General features: G+C 41.2%; 1 protein-coding gene across 3 annotated transcripts in view; it reads left to right on the forward strand.

Moving 5' to 3' along the window:
- Positions 1–23,151, forward strand: part of CLGN (calmegin) — a 66,713-nt gene continuing 43,562 nt past the window's right edge. For all 3 annotated transcript variants that reach the window (XM_090036495.1, XM_090036496.1, XM_090036494.1), the window contains exons 1-5: positions 1–132; positions 8,022–8,218; positions 12,249–12,319; positions 17,258–17,316; positions 22,981–23,122. In XM_090036495.1, the coding sequence (XP_089892621.1) occupies positions 8,057–8,218; positions 12,249–12,319; positions 17,258–17,316; positions 22,981–23,122 (434 nt within the window). In that variant the 5' untranslated portion in view covers positions 1–132; positions 8,022–8,056. The remainder of the gene's footprint in view (positions 133–8,021; positions 8,219–12,248; positions 12,320–17,257; positions 17,317–22,980; positions 23,123–23,151) is intronic.

The following is a 23,151-nucleotide window of genomic DNA, read 5'->3' on the forward strand; positions in this document are numbered from 1 at the left end:
CGCGCCACAGAGAGCACCTGCTCCTCGGCGCCTGCATCCCTCGGAGCTTCGGGCAGGTGGCGCATGCGCCGTTTGGGCTGAGGAAAAGCAGCTGGGCTTTGCCAGTGAGCGGCTTGCGGGACTGGCTCGCCGGTAAATCCGCGCGGGCCCGGGCTGGGATGGGGGGAGGGGGTGTGACGCCGTGTGAAAGGGGCACGCGGGCAGAGCCTGGAGGACCACCCCCACGGGGACGCTTGCGCAGAGGCCTTAATCCCTGCGGGAGGCTGCTGCCCCTCCCTCTCCCCCTGAGGCGGGGGCTGCGTGGTACGGCCGTTGAGAGCCGTTGGAACGGGGCGGCCCTGAGCTTTGTGAGCCCGCCCCCCTGAGGTGGGGGCTGGTGCGCGGCTCGGCAGTTGGGGCCGTTCGAACACCGCGGCCCTGAGCGTTCTGAGCCCGCCCCTCTCCCTGCGTGGGGGCTCGCGCAGGCCCCGGCACCCGGTCCTGCCCCCCGCCCAGCAGCGCTTAGCTGCTTTCCGGGGGGGGCATAAACAGGACCCGTAATTTCTCGGCTGAGGAGCAGTTTGCGCTGGCTGAGGAGCGCAGAGAGTTAATCCGAGCCCATCGCTTCTCTCGTGTCGCCGCTGCTAAGCGATGAGATCAGATGATACAATCCTTCCCCCGAGGGAGGAGGAGGAGGAGCCCTGGCTCTAGCATCTTTCTGATGCCTTGCCCTACAGATGAGCTCATTTGTGGTGGGCCTAGAACCTCTGTTTCATTCCAGCACTTTATGCTAGTGTTGGATCCTTGTTGTGATCCAGATTCAAGTGAACTCATGGTCCCCTAGCAGCCCAGAGTGCCTTGCACCTCCCTGACAAACCCCACTTCACAGGGTGGGCAGGCTAGCGTTGGCCAAAGCTGTCTGCTCCAGCGGAGCAGGGAGGCATGCTTTAGGGCCCACCCCCAGCCTGTGGCCTGGGACACTGCAGGCATGTGGCTGCATTTCCAGAATCAAAAGTGAATGTCTGTTCACCTGCTTATCAGTTCAATATACGCAGCTTAAACTAACTCACAAAGGTTGAATTGATTCAGCCTCGGGCTTCTTGACGGACTGTGCTTAGTTTGGGGGCTTCCGTGCTGCAGCTGCAGAAACCCAACAACCAGAGCTGGCCTCATGGAAAGGGGCTGCCAGACCAGGCAGTGCTGAAGTAAAGCTCATGTTTTTTCTTGACAAGGAGCATAGTGTTTCACTCCATTCTTCATTGGAGATTGCAGCAAGAGAAGGTGAAGCACGTGTTTGACGCAGGCACTCAGAAAGGGAAATGCTGCCAGTGAAGTAGCTGCTCCTGGGTAATATTATTTTGGGAACAAGGAGAAGGTGCAAGTGGATGGATGGAAGCTTAGGTGGAGTAAGAGTGAGATGGCGCACAAGTGGAGATGGAAGGAGAAAGTGTGGATGTAGTCTGAAGGGCATTGTGTGTAACCATGGGAGACCCCTAGAGAGTGGTCTTATGGGTTTGGGAGTAGGCTGGAAGAGTTTTAGAGCTGTGAGCAAGGAGGCTGTAGTGGTTTGGATTTTTTTTTCCTGTGCTTGAAAAAGATTTGATTGCATTCTTGTAAACAGAAGTACGTGAAAGAAACCTGATTCTACTACCAATCACTACACCTTACTGGAGTAATTAGCAAGGCCCACATTTTGTTTAGCTGCTCAGGTAAAAAGGGACAATGCTAGCAGTCTTGTAAACTGAAGGTTGAAGGATACTAGGGTTTAATGCAGGACTTTGCACTTGTCCTTGTTGAACCTCATGGGATTCCTTTTGGCCCAATCCTCCAATTTGTCTAGATCACTCTGAATCCTAGCCCTACCCTATCTATTACTTCCCCCGCACTTGGTGTCATCTGCAGATTTGCAGAGGATGCCCTCTATACCATCTTCCAGGTCATTTATAGGACAAAACTGGCTCCAGGACTGAGCCCTGGGGCTCTCCACATGATGCCAGCTGCCAACTAGACATCAAGCCATTGATTACTAATATATCCCCTCTCAGGGGTGATACGTAGGGGATGCATGTGTAGCCCCTGGGTGTGGCAGTGCACCCCCTGCAAAAAGGCACCACCGACAGACAGTGTGGGTGGCGCCTACAGGTGGTCGCTGCTCACCACCCTGGCACTGATACCGCTGGCAGCGTCTGCAGGCAGTCCACTATTGCCACAGGTGGTTGCCACTCCTGGTCAGTGCTTGCCACAACCTCCCCTCCCCCCCCGCCACTGATAGTGCTGGCAATGGGAGCTCTATGTTTACTGTTGCCAGCACAGACGTGCCCCCCCAGCCACCAGGGATACGTGCCATTCATGTCCTCTCTTGTGTCTGCCCAACCCCTGCCTCTTACCTTTGTAGCTGCTCTGGCTCTGGTTCTGCCAGGGGCGTGGAGCACCTGGCTCAGCCAGGCAGTAGTGGTGGCTCTGGCTTCAGCTTCCAGCCCAGGTCTGGCTCAGAGGCCCAGCAGCTTGCCCCAGCACACTGCACAACTCTTCCCTCTTCTCCCCTGGTTCTGTGTGCCCCTTCCCCAGCCTTATGCTGTGCAGAACTAACTTATGTTCTGTTGTGGCTTTTGCTGGATGAATACAAAAGTTGTGTTATGGGGCCCAACAGAACCAAGTTGGAAAGCAGCTATTCTCCTGTTCAATGACTATGAAGAAATAAACATCTGAAGCATGCAGAAAGGATGTTTCTGACAAACATTTGAGGTTAAAATCCTGACTTTATTTAAATCTCTGGAAGTTTAAATAGGTTCAGACCTAGGTCTGGGTGACAAAATGATTCCTTGTTCTTTTTCTGTGATCTCATTATTCTGGCTTCAGAATTTTTAAATAAAATATTAATTCCAGAAACAGTTAAATATACTGTTGAAGTGTCAAAGCAAATTTGTTGGCTGATGGTTAAGATTTTTTCTGCTTTATAAAAAAGCTGTTGTGCATAGTTTGCAGAGTTCCATTTTCAAGAGCCCCAGGAGCTGTGGTAAGATCAAGATTAGATGTTCTTTCAAATTATTTTGGTGGCTTGAAGAGATGAATGAAAGATACCTGGTGTCACAGGTTGTGTATATTGTTAGGGGGAAATCTACTTGAGGGATGCATGATTAATGATCTTAAATAGCTTCCATGTCTGTTGCCAGCAAGTGGCAAGTGAGCCAGCTAGTCTGCAGACTTATTTTGCATTGTGTGGGTGTTGTTCTGACAAAGGCCTTGACTCTTCAGGAATCAAAAATTTTGCAGCCTTATTCTGATTTGTCCTCAGTGTTCTTTCTTTCCTGGTAGCATATGTATGCTATTGTTGCCCAGTGGTCACTTATGATGTAGAAATGTGAATATTTCTCAAGAGTTTTTAATTAGGGCATCAATGCCAGCTTTGAAAATCATCATCAGAATTTTAAATAGATTAGGGGAACATAGGCTGGAATCCAAGTGGGAGTCTGAAAAGGTCTCATGCTTCTAATAGTAAAATATTTGTGGAGTTTTGAAAAAAAAAAATGACAGGTGATAACTTTCTAACAAAGTATTGCAACCAATTCAAGGTAATACTCTATTATTCCTCTTTCTGATGGATAAGGACTGATCTCTGAACTTAACATGGGTACAGGTAATCATTTTAACTTCATTTGTTATGTATAAATGGAATTTTAGGTCTAACCAGTAATGCACATACTTAAGGCTGATTCCTTTTCTCCCCTCTCTCCCAAAACTGAAAACAGTCATGATGAAAATTAAGTGGGAAGAAAACTTTAAAAATTAAATGATAATTGGGACTTACCCAAAAGAAACACAATCCTGCAATGACATAAGAAGCTTCTTTTGTAAAAACCATCTTGATTAAGAGAAATGAAAAAAGCAATTAAAAATAAAATACCAGTATGTTCACAGAGAAGTTGATAGCAGTGAATACAAATTGAAAGTTAAGAAATGAAAACCACTGATTTTTCTATCCATGTGGCAAAATTACCAAATCTATGAGCAGTATTCAGGACAAGTAGTAAAAGAACGGTCAATCATAATTTAAGTCAAGGCAGAAGTATTTAATAAAAAGTAGTACTCTGTTTGGGAAGAAGTAAGATTTTTTTTTTCCTATCTCACAAAGTTGTCAATTCTAGTAATAGGTAAGAAGAGCATGTTAAACAGAAATTAAGTATTCTTAAATCTTCTGGGCTAGGTAACTAATATTCAGCAACTTAAGAGAAGTGGTCAAGTGTTCTCCGAATCACTAATATTAATTTATTTGTTTTTATATGTGGCTTGTACTACTTGAAAGTTTAGAGATGAATAGAAGGAAGGAGAAAGAAATCTTTGTGCCAGTAGTTAAAGGTAAATGGAAAGGCCTATGAAACTATATGTCAGTTAGAGTGATATCAGTCTCATCAAAATTTTGGAAAGGTTGACCTGGGATGTAGTCAGTGGAGAGTTCCAGAATGGTAGTATAATTGATGTTGGTCAGTATAGTTTTATGGGAAACAGGTTTTATCAAACAAGCGGTGCTTTCAATGAGGTTACAAGATTGGCTGATAAGATTAACTGACAAAAAAGCTAGACTTCTGTAAAGTATTTGGCTCAGTTCTGCCTGACATTCTGGGAAAATAAAGTAACATTATACAAAATGAGTACTATTCCTATCAAATAAATAGATCTAAACAAGTAGTTGCAAATCCCTTTCCTGTGGGGATGTTTCTAGATTAGTTCGTGACTCAATCCTATTAAATATCTTTATCTGCACTCTAGAAGCATGTTTACAGTAACTGCTGGCAAACATCGCACATGATTAGTGCGATAGTAAAAAAAACAAAATGAAGGGGTTATCAATTACACCATATTTTGTGGATTGCTTAGGAAGATGGGCTTGTTTGAACAACCTGAATTTTTAACACAGCAGAATGCACAGCCGTATTTAAGAAAAATGAATGTAGGCCACACTTAGGATGCACAGTACCCTGGAATGCAGTGACACTTGAGGTCACCATAGATAAAGTGAATGTGAGCTCCCAGTGTGATGATAGTATAAGGTGAATGTGTAAGCAGGGGAATATCAAGTAGGACAAGGGAGGTGAAACCACTTGTGCATATGGCAATAGTGATACTTTTTCTGGAATGTATGGTTCAGCTCTGGTGTCCTCAGTTGAAAAGGGATGTTCGGAAGTTAAAAGATTCGTAGAAGAGGTATAAGAATAATTCCTGGTGTAGAAGTGTGCCTTGTAGCAAGCAAATATGAATTAGTTCTTTATCCAAAAGAAAGTTTAAGTAATTTAATCATATTCTGCACAAGGTAAAGGACTACATGGGGAAGACTTCTGATAGTAGATGCTTCTTTAAGATAATGGCATAATGACATCCAGTGGTCGGAAGCTGACGCTAAATAAATAAAAACCAGAAACAAGGTGCATGTTTTTGACAGTATAATTAACCATGAGAACAGTTAGGGGTATGGTTGATTCCTCATTACTTGACATTTTGGTTTAAAAGGCATGTTCAAATGAAATTTAAGGGCATGTTACAGGAATTGCTGGGTGAGGTTTCTCTTAAGTAGAAAGCTAGACTAAATGAGCAAACTAAACTTTCTACTGTAAAGAACTATGGAACAATAGGTCTATAAAATGAGGGCTTAGGAAATTGGAAAATGGGACTTCTAAGAATTCTCTACCGCACAAGTCATTTGTTGCCCTACGGTCATGAGCAGTGCAAAGTAATGAAGGACATTGTTCAGAATCTGGAGGGACTGCTCCAGGGCTGTCATTTTGGGGTGTGTTAAGAGGTGGGTAGCTATTAAAATCGTACCATATTGACACAAATCCAAAATGAGACTTTTTTCCCCTTCCATTCAGCATAGGAGAAGTGCCTTGTCTTGGATTTGAATACAAGCAAAGGAGAGCAGCTCCTCCTCCCTCCCGCTGCCACCTGCCCCCCACAGCTTCTGTCCCCTGCCTCCCACTGCCTGTGCCCCTTTTCCCTTGCTACTGCCGCTGCCTACCTTCCTGTTGCATCTCCCTGGGCATGGAGCACATGAACACTCTAGCCCCTGCATAGCCATGCAGCAGCAGCAACTCTGGCCCCGTTCCAGGGCTGGAGCTAGAGCTACCACTGCCACAGCAGATGACGCTGTGCTGGAGTGCGGCTGGATCTGAAGCTGCAATGGGAAGGTAAACAGTAGTGGTGGTGAGGTTGAGGGGTGACTGTCATGACCGTTCTGTAAAGCAGGGGGTCCTCTGAGGAGTCCAGCCAGCCTAGTAGAGGATTCTTTATATATCCATGGATGGGCATTAACACTAGACTCTGGAAATGGCTTCCACATCCCCTCCATACATGCAGAACATACTTGCTGTTCCAGCAAAGGATTCTCTGAGAGTGTCACAATGACAGAAACTGACTGTCTGCGTAGTTGCCCAGTATTAGACAGCATCAGTGTTTTGAGCTGCAGATGGGAGGTATTAACATAAAGTGAAGAGTTCATTCATTGGAAGAGTGGAGTTTGTGGGTTGGAGCTGAGGTATGTCACCACTTGCAAAAATGAGCAAAAGTGGTTGCAACCCAAATGTTTGGCTTGATTAATAAACTTAATCATTGTGCTGAAGGGTCAGAAAGAAGATCACTAGTAGATTTTTAAATTTTGGAGCAGCTTTGTGTTGACGGGGGCCTTTAAAATGAGATGCGTGGTAAAATATGGAAGGGATATCGGAGAATATTTTTGGTTAGTTAATTATGAATTGCTGACACAGCAGCTGAACAATGGGAAGAGACAGTTCCTTTCAATATATTTTTTAGTAGTCATTCACCTAGTTTAATGGAGATTAAAATGCCCTTTTTCTTCAACTGGACTATAATGGTCTTATGAAATTTGGAGACCCATGTAGGAGAAACGGTATCAGATGGCTTTATTGAAATGGAAACTATTTATGTTTCTTTACCAGTGTTGAAAGCAAAGACCAAAATCCAGTATTTTCCACCAAAAGGAATGCCCTCACTACTGAGCTGTGGAGTCGGTCTACCTCTTTCTTGCTTTCAGCCTGGTTAGGGTACTTTCTGAGGAGGTGTGAGATGTGGGTTTGAGCACCATCAGGCTAGTGAGGGTCTAGAACCTACATATCCCACTGCCTTGACAAATGCTCTAACAATGACCAGGGGTTTCAAGCATGCAGTCCACATCTTATCTGGGCCAAGGAGCTGTTCTTTCCTACTCATTGGGCTTTCAGCAGGCCAAGGAATTTGGTGGCAGGGCTTGCTACAGAATCCAGGGCTATAGGCTTTCATTGGGCATGTCTGTTGGCAGCAAATGGGCAAGTGAGGGTTGAGCCAACATAGTCCTGCTTGGCCTACCATCCTTTGGCCTGCTGCTGTTCGGTGCATCACTAACCTACTACAACTGCTTCCACTGCTTGCCTTGTTGTTTCCAAGTCCTGATCTGGACTATGAGCTCTTCCACTATATGAATCTGGCCTGGGGTGAGTGAGTGAGTTTGTTACCTCTGGAATAGAAAGTGAGGCTTTTCCAGTACTTTAAAAGAAAAAAAGTAAACCTTGCTTGTGGCTTGTACATAAAGGGGTTATGAGCTGAACCTCTAGACTGGGTTTAAGCGCTGTGATTCCTTATTTAATATAACTGCCAACCACAACTCTGAGTTGGGAATGTAAGTCTGGGAGAGAAGTGAGATTTTTTCCGACATACCCATGTCTATATTTTAGGCATTCCCGCCCCTCAGCCTGCTAAGTGGTGTGAATCCCAGTCACAGGTAGCCTCTTCTCCCTGTCTATAGTTTAGGGACCTGTAGCACCCAACTTGGGTTTGTGAATTCCATTTCTGCAGCTGAGCATCTGACTTTGATATGGCATGTTGAATGTTCCCACACCTAAGAGATCCTTTGAATCTTGCTCTACATATTTTTTAATTATATCCAGCTTTCTCCAGTGTTCTCTTTACATGGCTTTTATCTATAGTTGTAGCCATGATATTAATATAAGCTATGTAAAATAATAGATTGTTAACATAAACTATAAATATTTTTGCAGTGAAAACATACTTATTAATTCTGAAGATAACCAAAATGCAGTTCCAGTGGGATTGGCTATGTCTGGGTATCCTGCTGTTTAGCTCAGTAACTGCAGAGTTTGAGGATGAAGAAATCCAAGATGCAGATGTTGAGGTAGAGGATTTTGACAAGACCTCACAAGAAACTGATGTTGACGAAGGCAGAACATCTTTAGAGGTAAGATTATAGGTGATATGACTCAAAGCATAAGTTATAAGATGAGTGGTTCTGTGTCATAAGAGATTTAACAATGAATACATTTTAAATAGAACAGTTTAGCATATAATGAGAAGTCATATGAAGCAACTGGATTATTTTTTCAGTTGCTGTATGATGCCGGAATTATGCATAAGACTTGCTCTGACAATCTACCAGAGTGGAAAATAGGGCCTTCCATTGCCTGGGATAGAATGTGTCTAGAGCCTACATCGACACAGAATGTGCCTGATAAATGAATTGCAGGGATTATTTATGATGAAGGCAGGACCCTTTAAGGCCTTTTAAGTACTTTTGGGTACAACAGACTAAAGACTTGTGTTGCTGGAAATTAAACAGCAAATGTTGCTTGGATTTATCTCTGCTTCAATTTTGGTTCAGCTTCTTGGGCTTTTGATTATGACCTTTACTCTTATCCCGCAGCATTACTTTGAGGATTTCTTTTAAAATTTTACTGCCTTTTTATATGAGGTGGGGAAAGTAGGAAGGTTGACAAAATATAGCAATAGGGTTTTTTCTTTTGTCAAAAAGTAAAGTACAGTTGTAACAGCATCAAAATGTGGGGAAGGAGACAAGAAAATGAAAATCAACATGGCCAGACACAAACATTACACTTTTACTGGCAACTTTAACAAAAATTTGGTGCACATACACTGGTTTAGAAATGGCAGAACCCAGTCTAAGATTGCACCCCTCTTCCCCCCAGGAAGGGCCACATGTGGGTTCTGTTCTCTACCAATCCATACTGTGCCACTTGCGAAAAACCGTGTAACTTAGATCGATTCTGCCTTAGGCTTTTTTAATGTCTGTATCTTGCCCATAAGAAACTAAATAAAGAGAAAATAGAAGAACAGGATGAGTTGGAGCAAGTTCACTAAACTCTCCCTAGGTTTCCCTTTAAATGAATATTCTCACATAACAGCTTTTTAAGAGGTTTTTGCCAGCTGCTGTTATCCTGCATAGGGGCAATTGTCTTTGAATATATCTGTGTAGTTGTGTAAACATATTGTTCAAACACTTTGAACACATACAACCTGAAAGGAGAATCAGGGTGTTCCTTTTATGAACAACTTCAGAGTATCCAGCAAGGTAAAATTTAGATTATCATTCAATTATTGTTGCATTTTTTGCAATTCAAGTGCCCCAAATGAGATCTCACCAGGGCAGTGTACAGTACAGGGTATAAGATGATCTGAACACTTCTGCGTAAAGCAGGATATATATCCAAATAATAATAAGATACTTTCTTACTACTACTGGAAATATTTTTTTTCTGATGCATCCTAGGATTGCTTTCAACTTTTCACAGATACATCACACTGATAGTCATTATGTGATCAAGTAGTTCAGCTTGGTCTCCTTTTGTATTGCTTCCAGCTGACAACTTTTATGAGTTGGTTATCAGTCCTTATGTGCATGCCCAGAAAGTTTGACTACTGAGTTTTAATTACCATTATGATTCTGTGAGGACTAGAGACTGATTACTTTGGTCCTCAGAGTCATCCAGTTCTTAGCGTACAATACCTTGACCCTCCTCTTTGTTGACAGTGACTCCCAACTTTGTCTTCAGCAAATTTCATTAGCCTGCTGTAATTTTTTGTGCTAAGGTCATTGGTAAAAATATTAAATTGCTTGGTTTCTTGTGGGAGCTTCAACATTATTTATGCTAAGAAAATTATCTGGACCATCTGATATCTTAATCAAAATTATAGTTTATTGGTTAGCATTGTTTTGAAATTAGTGGTTAGATCATTAATGGTCTAAAGCACTTCTTTAAAATCTAAAAATGGATTCCTTTGTTTGTAGGCAGGTGAAATCTGGGGCAGCTTTTAAGTGTCTTTGGAGAGTTGGAGTCCAGGTCATAGGAGAAAAGCTAGAACAGGTTTCTTAATAGGAGTTTTCTGCTTTAAAGAATACACAATACAATAGATTTATTGGATAGCTATTCCATGCAGAAGGCAGAAAAGATGTTTGTTTTGGGTCTGTCTTCCCTCCTCTAGTCAGCAGATTTTCCCTGATGGACAGTGTTAGTGTTTCCAGACTTCTTCCTGTGGGATAGTATAAAATGCTTTTGAACTTCTCACATTTTATTTTTAAAATCCACATCTTTTTCCCCTCCCTCTCCTACATAATAAAAAAACAGAGAAAAGAAGACCTTTTCTGGAGCTCTTGGTGGAGGTTAGGTAGGTCCTTGTCATTAATGGCACCTATCTTTTTTTTCCTGGCACGTTTTGTTGGGTTAGAGGCAATACTTGTTCCTACTCATAGCTTCAATAGTTTCTCTCTCCCATTTCTTCCATTTTCCCAATAGGCAACGTGAACTATCTGGGGAACACTTCTTGCTAGCCAGGTTTGGTCTTGTTTATAGCTTCCTTATTCTTCTTTAACTGTTCATCTGTTGATCCTTCCCAGCATTGCTTCCAATAATTGGAAGGAAGGAGACACTCCATATCTGTCTCCAGTGGGGTTTCTTACTATCCCAAATGGTCTGGGACAGTTCTAGCACCAGTGTCCCATTTTTTTTCATATCCTTCCCAATACTAGTCATCCATGTCATTGGTCTGCATATTTCTGGATTTGAGAAGAAAACTCGGAATTTGGTTTTAGTGTGGTGCCTACCTTCCACTTACTGTGGTTAACAGACCCTTCAGTGTCATGTGCCTTTATTTAGGAAATAAAAAGTTAGTTTCTTACACACTCAGATATGATATCTTTTTTCCAAGCCCTGTGGGAGAAGACCTTTATTTTTGAAATACTTATTTTTTTTTAAGTTCATAACTTTGTTTGTTTAGGTACAGAGTGGGAAAGGTGTCTGAATTGCTGTTCTGAGCAGTTCTATCTTTTTTCCCCCCCATCCTTGTGAAATTGTATCTCTTTTTCCTTTCAAGTGTTTGCCCGATAGCCTTTTTTGTAACCTGTTTACCAGTATTGGATATCTCTGCCATGTCTAAATGACAGAGGTCAGAACTGGCCAAGACTCCAAAACGTCTCCTGTGGATTTGCAACATGTATTTTCTCCTCAAGGACAGGTTGAATGGAAAAAAATTTAAAACTTCCAGTGACACATCAAGTAGAACAGTTGAGTCTGATCCTGATAGTATGGTACAAGCCTTTTTGAATGCTCAGGAGAATATTTTATGTTTCTTGACAATATGCTTTATTCCTAGTTGTCTTATCAAATGGTGAAATAAACTTGAGGGCCTTTTTAGATTAGAAAAACTTAGCCATCATTTTTAGCTGGATGTCATCAGACTTTCTTGTGATTCTTGTCAAACGACAGATCTCAGAACAAATTTACCTTAAGTTTTATGTAAGTGTGGTTTGTTGTGTTTTGGTTTTTTTGTCTGCAGTTTTTGGATGCAGATTTCTTCCCTTGTTTTGCTATAATTATATTCTTTTATTTAAAAAAAGTTAAGAGTTTTAGAAAATTCATTTATTTTTATTAGATGGTTCATATAAATAAGATGTAACATATCACATATTTCCTGTGAATTGCTTCCTTAACATGACAATTTAATATGTAAAATCTTAGCCTATTGTTAAACACCTCCAATTGAAATGCTAGTGTCATTTCTATTCTTAGGCAAAGAATATTAGTGCTGTATTCTGTCTCATAGTTTGGCTTGTTCAAAGTAATCCAGTACGGGGCCTGGACATCTATAATCTGATTTAAAAGGCAATATATGTTTACCAGGAGTTTGACTTTAAATAAATTAGTTAAAACAGAAAACATAAGAATTCAAAGACATCAAAACATTTCTTAGAAAAGACTGTGTATGCTCAAGTAGTAAGGGCTACTATATGTGAGAGAAGACAGTTGATTGATCAGGCATTTCTTGCTCAGGTATGGTACAACAGAAAACTCTTGCTCTTCATAATCCTAACATATATGTACATGTAATAAATGTGTTTGCGTGCTTTTAGAGCTATGATAATGTTTCAACCAATAATAATAATTTTAATTATTGGACATTTTCTTTAAAATCTTTAGGTTATATACAAGACTCCAAAGCCTATTGGAGAAGTGTATTTTACAGAAACCTTTGATGGAGTATTGACTGGGTAAGTATGCTTAAAAGAAGGCTTTATGAATTTTGAATTGTAACATTTTGAATAACTGATAACGGCTAGAAAAGATTCACTCATCCCAGCTTGTTCTTTAATAACTTTGTCAAAAAGAAGTCTGAAATGAAGATCAAGGAGGTTGTCCAGTAGATCTCATTTCAAATGGAGGATTCTTCCTATTTATTCTGGTCCATTTTCCAGAGTAGTTTTAAACATCTTAAATAATGGGGTTTCAGGTTCAATATTCAGATGTCAGATTGTAGAATAATCTGTAGCGAGAAAAACCTCCCGTAAAATTTATTTGGCCCATTACTTCCCATGTGCCACTTCATATGATCAAAAAAGGATTCAATATTTATATCATAGAGAAGTAGGACTGGAAGGAACCTCCATAGGCCGTCTAATCCAACCCTGTGTGTGAGGCAGGATCATCCCTTAACTATCCTGTACAAATCCATTGTCTAACCTATTAGCAAAACTACACAGTCAACCCTAACAGCCACAAGACAACACCCTAATCTGCCACAGAAAAAGTACCTGGGGGGGGGAACCACAGCAACCAATGTCCTGCTGCTGCAAGGATTGTTTTAATACTTGAGAGAGATCCAAGGAAGAGGTCCTCACCTCCCACTGCAAAGGAAGGCAAAAATCCCCACAGTCCATATTAATCTGACAATGGGGTAAAAATCCTTTCTGACCCCTAATATGGTGATTGGTCTGACCCTGAACAGATGAGCAAGACCCTCTAGCCCATAGGAAGTTGGGTGCCACCTGAAGTGGTAACTAGAATGAAAACCTACCAGCTTTGCCGTAAACCCACATAGTGTTGTTATTTTATCCCTGCAAATTTTCAGTACAGACATTCTGTTCAGGTATTAGTTAATCCTGTACTAAGTGAGCTTTTTTAAATTGGTTGACTTGGATGCTGTCTTCAGGCATTGTGTTTTCTATGCTAGCTCAATCCTCCATTTTTAATCTTTTATTTTATGGAGACACTCTTGGTTTTTAACCACTCTACACTGTAGAATTGAGACCAGGTTCCCAAGGTTATACAGAAACTTCCTTTTTCTCACCTTGGAATTGAAGCACTAATTTCTTTATCTACTAATCTTGTTCTCTGATTCTGCTGTGTCTTTTGTTGCCTTTTCTGATTTATCTGCCATGTTTTGTGTTTGCTTTTCATATGCAAAGAATTAGCTATAAATGTATTTGCATTGGTCCCTACCCTTCACAGGAGCATTTAATAAGACATGGTTAACATTGTGTTAAACAGGTTTAACAGAGCCTGTCTTGGGAAGATTGAGAGAAAGTGGCTTCCAAAAATGAAATTATCTCAAGAGAAGATGCTCTGTCAGCATCTCACTATGAGAACAGCAGCCTGAGTGATTCACTTCACTGTGGTGATTTATCATAGAGGGGTAATCAGATCCCCAATTTCTTGGTTTATAAAAGTTGAAAAGGAAGTTGTTGCTGATCACAGGTTTTTGAATAAATATGCTCAAACATGCAGGCCCACTTAATAGAGACTGTATCAAATGGAGGAGGAAGAACCAGGGTCTAATTTACTGATTGTGGTATAAAACTTTTCCTGTCTATAATATTACTGAGTAATGCTGGCTGAAACTCCAAATGGAGAATGTTTGTCCTCTTAAGACATTTTTCTGTTTCCATGCAAAATAAAGCTATTTCCAAAGTAACATGAAAACTGTTCATGATGAGAGGAGCTAGTTGATAACCATGAAGAGATAGCAAGGAGATCAAACTGTTAGCTTGAACAGTTCATTTGTGCAAGACTGCAAATATTGTGATTGAATACTTAATGCCATCTGACTTCATGCTGCAGCTAGTCAACTTTGTATAAGCCTTATGCTGCTGACCTTCTTGCAGTTGTCTCTTTCACTTCATTTGTTGTATCATCTGTGTGTAGTGGCCTGTAAAAACAAAGTTAGTGGAGAAAGCACTATTAAGAACAACAAAGCTCTGGAGACAGAAGAAAATATTTAAGTCCACCAAATTTATTAGTGGAGATGCCTGTACATTAGTCAGCCTTACTCTCAAAGCTCTCTGAAACTTGCTTCAGCATATGAAAACAAGTATTAACAATAGGTCCATTACTCTGTTCACCAGAGCGCCCCAAGGGATGATGAGGTCGAATGGTCACAAACTCCTGCAAGACCGTTTCAGGCTGGACATAAGGAAAAATTTCTGTACTGTCCGAGCCCCCAAGGTCTGGAACAGTCTGCCAGCGGAGGTGGTTCAAGCACCTACATTGAACACCTTCAAGAGTAAATTGGATGCTTATCTTGCTGGGATCCTATGACCCCAGCTGACTTCCTGCCCTTTGGGCAGGGGGCTGGACTCGATGATCTCCTGAGGTCCCTTCCAGCCCTAATGTCTATGAAATCTATGAAATCTTCTACAACAGGTGATCCTAACTTCAGATCAAAGGAGACTATGCTGTATTTGGGATGGGCAATATCGCCAGTATCCATTTGTAATCTAAATATGAGTTCCAATAGTTTGTCCTTTTCCTATAGTGTAGCTGTGTTTAGCTTGCAAGGTGTGATCTTCGGCTACTGGAATTTTACCAAACACTTAAGATCATAGGTTCATAAAAATTTAGGTCTGGAAGAGACCTCACAAGGTCATCTAGTCCAGCCCTCTGCTCAAGGCACAATCATCCCTGACTAAACCATCCCAGCCAAGTGTTGGTCTAACTTGCTCTTAACCTTTCAAGGGTGGAGATACCACGGTTTCTCTAGGTAGCCTTTTCTAATGCATAACTACCCTCATAGTTAGAAAGTTGCTCCTAATCCAAAACCTAAATTTACCCTGCTAAAGCTTGAGGCCATTGCTCCTAGCCCTCTCCCCTGTGTGCTTGAATGAGGGAAAAAGGAGTGAGTGTTCAAGCAGCAAGTTGAGTTGACATAAAAACATTAAAGAGAGATCACAAAGCATGCAGTTAAGGCAATGGGAGCCAGCGTTTTTAAGTGTGTGGCAAATTAGCCCAGCACTGTCCCTGGTCCCTGACTGCCACTCTGATCCCTATTCTCTGCCCTTTCTGCTGCCTGTCCCCTCAATCTGCTGCATACCATGCAGAGGGTGCCTATGCTACTTGTGCTGCCCATGCCATTTGTAGTAGTGGGGAAAATGTAAATGTTAATTAGAGCAGCACAGAGAAAAATACACTTTAAAGCTATTTGGGGAATGAAGGTAGTGTGTTCAAGGAAGGAAAGGAAAATTCATTTTTTTAAATACCAGATAGTATATTGGTATTTTGTACTAATAGTAATTGAAACAGCGTATAATTGATTTATTCCTTAAATGTTAGAGGGAGATATAGTGTGTGACTTGGAAATTAAGAGATGTGGTGGCATAAGTGTCTTTTATTCTTGTTAGTAAGTATTACTTATGTTATCTCCTGTGGCAGTATCCTCTTTCTGTTGGTCCAGAACTAAATAGACTTCCAGACCTTTATACCAGTGCACTTTTAGATCCTTTTGGGCATCTCAGGATAGTTTTACTTTGCTCTTGCTGAGAAAACGTTCAGACTGGAGAGCACTGGCTGCATGTCTTCATATCTGTTTTGTAGAACTCTGGAGCAGGAGGCCACATTGACTGCACAGTGCTGAACCACCCCAAAAAGGATGTGGGACTTGGAGCACTTCAAATGCATGTCTGTCAGTGCAGTGACTTTGGAAAAAAAAAATCTATAATACAAGGTTTCTGAATGTCAAGAGCCCTGAGGAACAGGGCATGAATCAACCACGGTGATTTTGTTATTAAGGAATTCATCTTCTTTCCTCCCACACTCCCATCCAAGGGGTAGGCTTGGTTTCTTTTGGCAATGGAGGCAAATGACAAAATATTATTTCGGTATTTTCACTGCTTATCTGACTATACAGTGCACTGCAGGTCTTCTCCAGATTGCTCTGTATTTTGTATTTCTTGCAGAAAGTGGAAAGTAGAGTAGGCTTTGTGTCATCTTCCTAACATCAGAGGTGTCTCAAATACCAAAACAAGTGTGCTTCCAGGAGTGTGCTGGCTTTGTAGTATTAGAGGTCAATTTTTTTTGTCCTTTAGTGATCCTGATACAATAAATATACAGTTAATGGTTAGCATGTAACTATAGATTAACTAAATTACTTTTAAAGGCATGATCCCACCATGTCACAAGAAAATGGTGTTAAGATCTATATAGGTACCTTAACTAAGTATTTTCTTTCCTTAAAAGATTTGAATTTTTTTTTAAATTTAAAATTTGAATTTTCTGGGTAAATAATTCTTCATTTTGAGACTAATGATTTTTATTATGTAAATAACTAATATTTACTTCCAACATTAAAACCCATTTAAAGCTGGAATGTATTTGAGAATTAAATTACTTTTGAATAATTCATTTTTTACTGCTTGCTAGGACTTTGGAGTTAATAATAAATATCCCTTAGTTTATACCAATCTATCTAGGGAAAACAAAAATATTATTTCTTATGTTCTTTAAATTTCAAAAAGATCTGTGTTTAATATGGTTTAACAACTCTGCCAACAACTTAAACATGTAAAAAGCCAATGTAATTCTTACTCTATGGATTAAATCATTGAGGCTAACCTTTTTTGGCAGGGTGCCACAAATTAGCCTTGCATCCTCCTCAAATGCATCTCAATCCCCTTTTGCCTGATTTTCTGCTCTGCTTTCTGTTCCCAGCCCTAAATTCTGTTTCTCTACTGTTCTGGTTTCTTCCCTGTGCTCCCTGCCTGATTTGCTCCTTTGCTGAGCTGCCTGTCTCTCCTCCCTGATTGGCTGCATACCCCACACAGAGGTTGCCTGTGCCACATGTGGCACCTTTGCTGCAAGTTGGCAATCTCTAAGTTAAATTATGTTTTTTATTACATTTTCTTAGTACTTGTTTTAAAAACACTGTTTTTCTTTTGTAGGTGGGTGTTGTCAAAAACCAAGAAAGAAGACACAGATGAAAATATAGCTAAATATGATGGTAAAGCTTTTAATTTTAAATTTGGATTTATTCATGCTATGGAGGTTCTGTTTCTCAAAAATTGTAACTTCAATTCTAATTTACATTATTACCTTATTTAGAGACATATTTACAATGGGTAAAAAAAAAAAAAGCCTTAACTTGAAAGCTGTATATTTGTATCCTGGAAATTGAATGAAATATAGGAAATTTCCAGCTATTTGGATGGAATGTTTTTTGTTAACAAGCAGTGACATTAAAAGCAATTTTGAACGTTCTTGCTGCATTAGAGCAATATGTTTAGTATATACTGATGACTTAGTAGTTAGTATAATCTGCATGGTAATGTGATGCTTTCTCAAAATTTCCACTACAACAGAAAGATTGCTTAGCTGTTGTTGCAATTAAATTTTACTGCATCAATTCACTCCAGTTTTAATGAATTAAGATACATGCCTTTAGCAACTTTTTAATATTGACAAATATCTCCTGATTTGTTAGTTGATGTTCCCAAAAAGCCACAAGAGTTAAACTCAGGAATATATCAGGAACTATGTGATACATTTATTTATCTGTGTAGGGTTATATGGTTCCTTATGTGCAGTATATTTTTTACTTCAAGTATTATAATAGGTTATAGGTAGTAATGGAAAGGCTTCTCTGGATTTTTTTTCTTTTTCTGGTCCTGCACATTGCCTGATAAAGTCTTGCTTTGGGAAATATCAGCCTGAATGTGACTCTAGTGTATCTGCACTTTTTACTGTGGTTAACAGAGGTGTGATCAGTGGCAATAACTTTAATTCATTACGGAGTAGAGAGAACAAATTGAGTTTTTCCTACAACAAAAGGAGAATAGGGATTGCTTGCTTTTATGTCCAGTTAAAGAAACCTGCATGGAGATGGTGGGGAAGGTAACTTGCAGGCTTCCGTTGATAAAATATCATAGAATGGATACTTAAGTTTTATCTGATCCTTGTATAAACTCTCTTAAGAAGTTGTAGAGGTAGGTACAAGTGCAGTTGTTAAGAAGCTTGCAAGAGGTTAAAAGTATAAGTAATACTGGAATAAAGACTCAAACCTTGTGCATTTTAAAATACTTGAAAAAGCTAAGCTATTATATATATATGTCTCAGATTTACCGACAGAACCTTGTCAAGCTATTTCCTAAGTACTTGTATCTGTCCTGCCTGCCCTTCCTCATTCCCTTCAGGTTGAATCAAGTATCTTACTTGGTTAGTAGCAGTACCTTAGCATCAGTAACAGAGGCAAAAGAACAGGTTTGGGACTGTTTAGAAAAGCTGGAGATTTATAAGTCCATGAAGCTGGATGGAATGCAACCAAGAGTGCTGAGGGAGTTGGCTGATGTGATTGCCGAGCTGCTGGCTATCATCTATGAAAACTCATGGTGATTGGAAGAGGTTCTGGATGATTGGAAAGGGGCAAATATAGTGCCCATCTTTAAGAAAGGGAAGGAGGAGGGTGGCTAATTAGCTTCTCAGTGCATGTCCCAGCATCTACATGTGTGGTCCTATTAGGTCACAGTAAACTAATAAACTCAGCCACAGGTTAGTACTTGTAAATACAAATACTATCCTGCAGCAGAGATTTTTAGTGCACAGCAGCACACTTATAGAAGCTGACGGCTGGCTGGGGCACCTAGGGTGCTTCATTGTAGGTGCTAGCTAGCCCCACACTAGAGCACCCTTGTGGTGCAACCAGCCCCTCCACAGCATGTTGAGCCAGCTTAGAGGAGCCCTGGGCTGGTGGGCTGACCCCCTGGATCTCCTGCCAGCCAGGGCTGCTCCAACTTTGCTCAACGTGCTGTGATCCCAGATGCACTTGTAAATGCAGCATCCAGGAGCAATGATGTGTAGCACAATATGTTCCATGGTTAATTGCTTTGAATTAAATTGCATATGTAGATGCTAGGGCTGTGTGAAATGGCTTAGCTTCGTTTCCGTTTCAGATTCGGCCATTTCAGAGGATAGTGATTCATTTTTGTGTTTTGGATCACTGTTCCATTTTGATTTGACTGAATCTGTTTCGGAGATTTAGAGTGGCTGGGGAGAGGCAGGCACAGCCGAGTGGGTGCAGGTTCTCCTGCAGCTCCTCCTGCTGTGCCTACCTCTGGCCTAGTGCAGGAAGCTGTGGGAGAAGTCCCCGTGGCTGCCCTGCCTGGCCCCATCCCCTGTCCAGCCCCATCCTCCTGGCATTTAAAAAAAAAAAGCTGTGTACTGACTGGCTGTAGCAGTGGCAGTCAGAGCCTCTGAGGGCTTGTGGAAGAGTCCCCGCACACAGTGAGGGGCAGCAAAGATCCCCACCACCCCCCACTTGTCACCCATGTGGCAGCTGCCCCATGGCACGGGTGCAGCGCAGCTTGGCAGGGTGCCGCGCACTGTCTGGGAGCTGGGGTGGCACCAGTGGTCAGCTGGAGCCCAGCACCGCTCAGCCTCAGTGGCCCCAGCTCCCAGAGAGCACGCAGCAACCTGCTGAGCTGTGCTGCACCTGCGTGATGCGACAGCTGCCGTGTGGGTGCCAGGCTGGGGGGGAAGGTGATCCCTGCTGCCCCCACTGCCTTGCACTGTGTGGGGGAACTCTGCCATGAGCTCTCAGAGGCCCTGATTGCCATTGCTGCAGCCAGTGAGTATGGGGCTTTTTTAAGGGCCAGGAGGCTGGGGCTGGGCAGGGCAGCCGTGGGGGCTTCTCCTGTGGCTTCTCCAGCTGTGCTCGCCTCTCCCCAAGCAAGGGCAGCTGTGGGAGAAGCCCCTGTGGCTGCCCTGTCTGGCCCCACGCTTTGCCCCCAGCCACCTGGCACTTTAAAAAGAGGGCTGCTGGGCTGTGGTGGACTATTTCCTGGGGGTGCCTCCGAAATATTCTGAAATGTTTTGGATGGTTTCGTTTAATTTTGGAGATGTTTCAGAGCGTTTCGTTTTGGATTGGGCGTTTCAGGCACTGAAACTGAGCAAAAAGCCTCCAAAATGAAACGGCTGCTGAAATTTTGCACATCTTTAGTAGACGCACCTGTTGTGTGCCACATCAGATATTATTTGAAGTGAGTGAAGGGGACCAGGTTCCATTTCTCTGGAAAAGAAGTTTTACTTGCACCAAAGTATTTAATAATTACTACAATTTTCTACATTGGTAAAAATATTTTTTATGTCAAAATCACCTTTTGAGCCTTTGGAATTGTAGGGAGGGTGTTCTTGTTAAAATTTGATGGGTGCTGCATCTGTCCCTGCCCCTGGCAGATGTTAAAATAATGGCACAATTGGGATTTGAGGAATTTTATGCCCCCTTCTCAAAATTGCTTGTTGTGCCATACCACATGATTACATCACCTCCAGAAAGCCCTTGACACTTCCCTGTTCATAGTGATACTGGCTTTCGTTCAGAGCCATGATGTGTAGTATCAACTGTCTTCATGTTAGGATAGTCCTTGAGCTGCTTGTTTTCCAGGAATGAGAATCTTGTACCTATCTATAGAAGGTAACGTTGCTTACTTCGTAACTTTTCTTCTTTTAAAATACCTAGTGTGATAATAAGCTGCACTTTTTGAAAGGTAGCTAGGTTGCACAGTACCTTGTTGTTGCTGTCCTTATGAATGGTGACAATGGAGATAAACTTCTGTCAATCTAGTGTTACGCAACGTAGGTTTCAACAGGATTCACAGAAGTATTCTTCAGGTTTGAGGGAAAAACCAGAATAGCTAGAGCTAAAAACAGTCTACAGGGATGTAGAAGCTTAAGCATTTTGCTCCACCTCAGGACCAGCAACCCCCAACACACACAAAGGCTTGACAGCACCAAACTGACTAGCGCCATGAATGAAAGGGACCTGGAAGTAATAATAGACCACAGTATGAATATGAGGCAGCAGTGCGATGCTGTAGCCAGTAGGGCAAATAATACTCTGGCATGCATCAATCGATGCATCTCCAGCAAATCTAGAGAAGTGATTCTTCCTCTCTGCTTGGCACTAGTGAGACCACAGATGGAGTACTGTGTCCAATTCTGGGCACCACACTTTAACAAGGCCGTGGACAGCTTGAGAGAGTCCAGAGAAGAGCCACCCGTATGATAAGAGTCTTAAAAGGCAAGCCATGTGAGGAAGGATCTGAGGCAAAGAAGGCTGAGAGGGGACCTGTTAGCAGCTTACCGCTACACTAGGGGAGTACATCAAGGGCTCGGTGAACAATTGTTCACCAGGGCATCCGAGCGGAAAACCAGGAGTAATGGCCACAAACTCCTGGAAGATCAATCCAGCCTCAACATTAGGAAAAACTTCTTCACAGTCAAGGTGTCCAGACTGTGGAATAAGCTTCCTCCAGGGGTGGTGCAATAGCTTACCCTGGAAATCTTCAAGAGACTAGAGTCACCTTGCTGGGGTCACCTGACCCCCAGTTGTCTTTTTCCTGCTTGATGCAGGAGGCTGGGCCTAATGATCTTCCAGGGTCCCTTCCAGCCTTATAATCTATGAATCTAGGGGGTTTTGAATCAGAGAAGCAAGAAGGGATGTAGTATTTTTTTAAAAAAAAAAAACCTGTAAAATCATGGTACAGAAGTAAACCTTTTCAAAAGGTTTCACAATGCAAAAAGAGACTGAATTCTCTAGGTCTGCACAGGCCTGAAATATTACCTGTAAGTGAGAACTTAAGTACCTTATTTGCTGCTTATGAAGTTGAAATGATTTGTTTGATAATAGAGTTTGATAAATGTGAGTAGTAATTCAGAGATCATATTTAAAGATGTAAATCATGAATATAATCTTGATTATTGTGACAAAAAGTTAGAAATTTGAATTGTATTCTACCTTGCATGTATGCAGTATTGCAGATAATCAGAATTTAGTGAATATGCATGCTTTTAAAAATTGTCCTCCAAGTTTGTGGTGTACCTTTAGAGTTACTGGACTGAAAAAGCTTCTATATTAAAATGTATATAAGGTTTTCCTTCACTGTCCACCCTTATGGTTAATCATTTTAGAAATGCATAGCATTTATTGTGCTTTGGTCTTTCTTACTAATCAAGAACTTACGTTTTCCAAGTATAACTAGGTTGTTGTTTTCCTGTTAGCCTTTTTTATAGCTATGTTAGTTTTTTGTGTCAGCTGTTTAAAAATACATTTTTACTAAAAATGTATATACAGCTCAGTAGCAATAGCTATGAATACAGTGGTTTTATAATGGGTTGCTAGAAAAATAACAATAAGTAGTGTAAACGAGTGATTTTTTTTTTCAGTGATGTGTTAGAAAAATGTGAACTGAAAACATCTATGCAATATTTACTTTACTTTTCCCATGTCTACTTTTAAATGTAAGCTGGAGTGGTCAGATTCTAGTAGACCTTGCTATATGATTTTGAGGTTGGCTTTTTTTAAAGGTTTTTTGTATCCATGTTAATGTCATCAGTTACAAATTGAATGATTGTCTTCAAGATTGTTCTCCAACGTAAGCACTGACCATCAGAATTTGTTCCTGGCAGTTTTTTTAGCGCAGTAGCAGTTAAGTTGCAGTAGCAATACCTATAAGGTAATACCAAATACAGCCACAAGTTATTGTTGCATGAATCTTTTCTGACCGTATGCAAGTAATATTTCTTAGTTTTCTTAATTTATTTTCAAGATGGCACTAATTTCTTTACTTCATTTTGCTGTTTTGCAAACCTTACATACATGTTTTTGTTTTAGGAAGATGGGAAGTAGAAGGGCTAAAAGAAAACACAGTGCCTGGAGACCAAGGATTAGTATTAAAGTCAACAGCAAAGCATCACGCCATATCAGCTATGCTAAGAAAGCCATTTATTTTTGCTGATAAGCCTTTGATTGTTCAGTAAGTAACTCTTTAGACTTGTATTTAAA

The sequence above is a fragment of the Crocodylus siamensis genome, chromosome 2 (genome assembly GCF_052110815.1).
Source record: "Crocodylus siamensis isolate JL-2025a chromosome 2, ASM5211081v1, whole genome shotgun sequence".
Classification (NCBI taxonomy): Eukaryota; Metazoa; Chordata; order Crocodylia; family Crocodylidae; genus Crocodylus; species Crocodylus siamensis.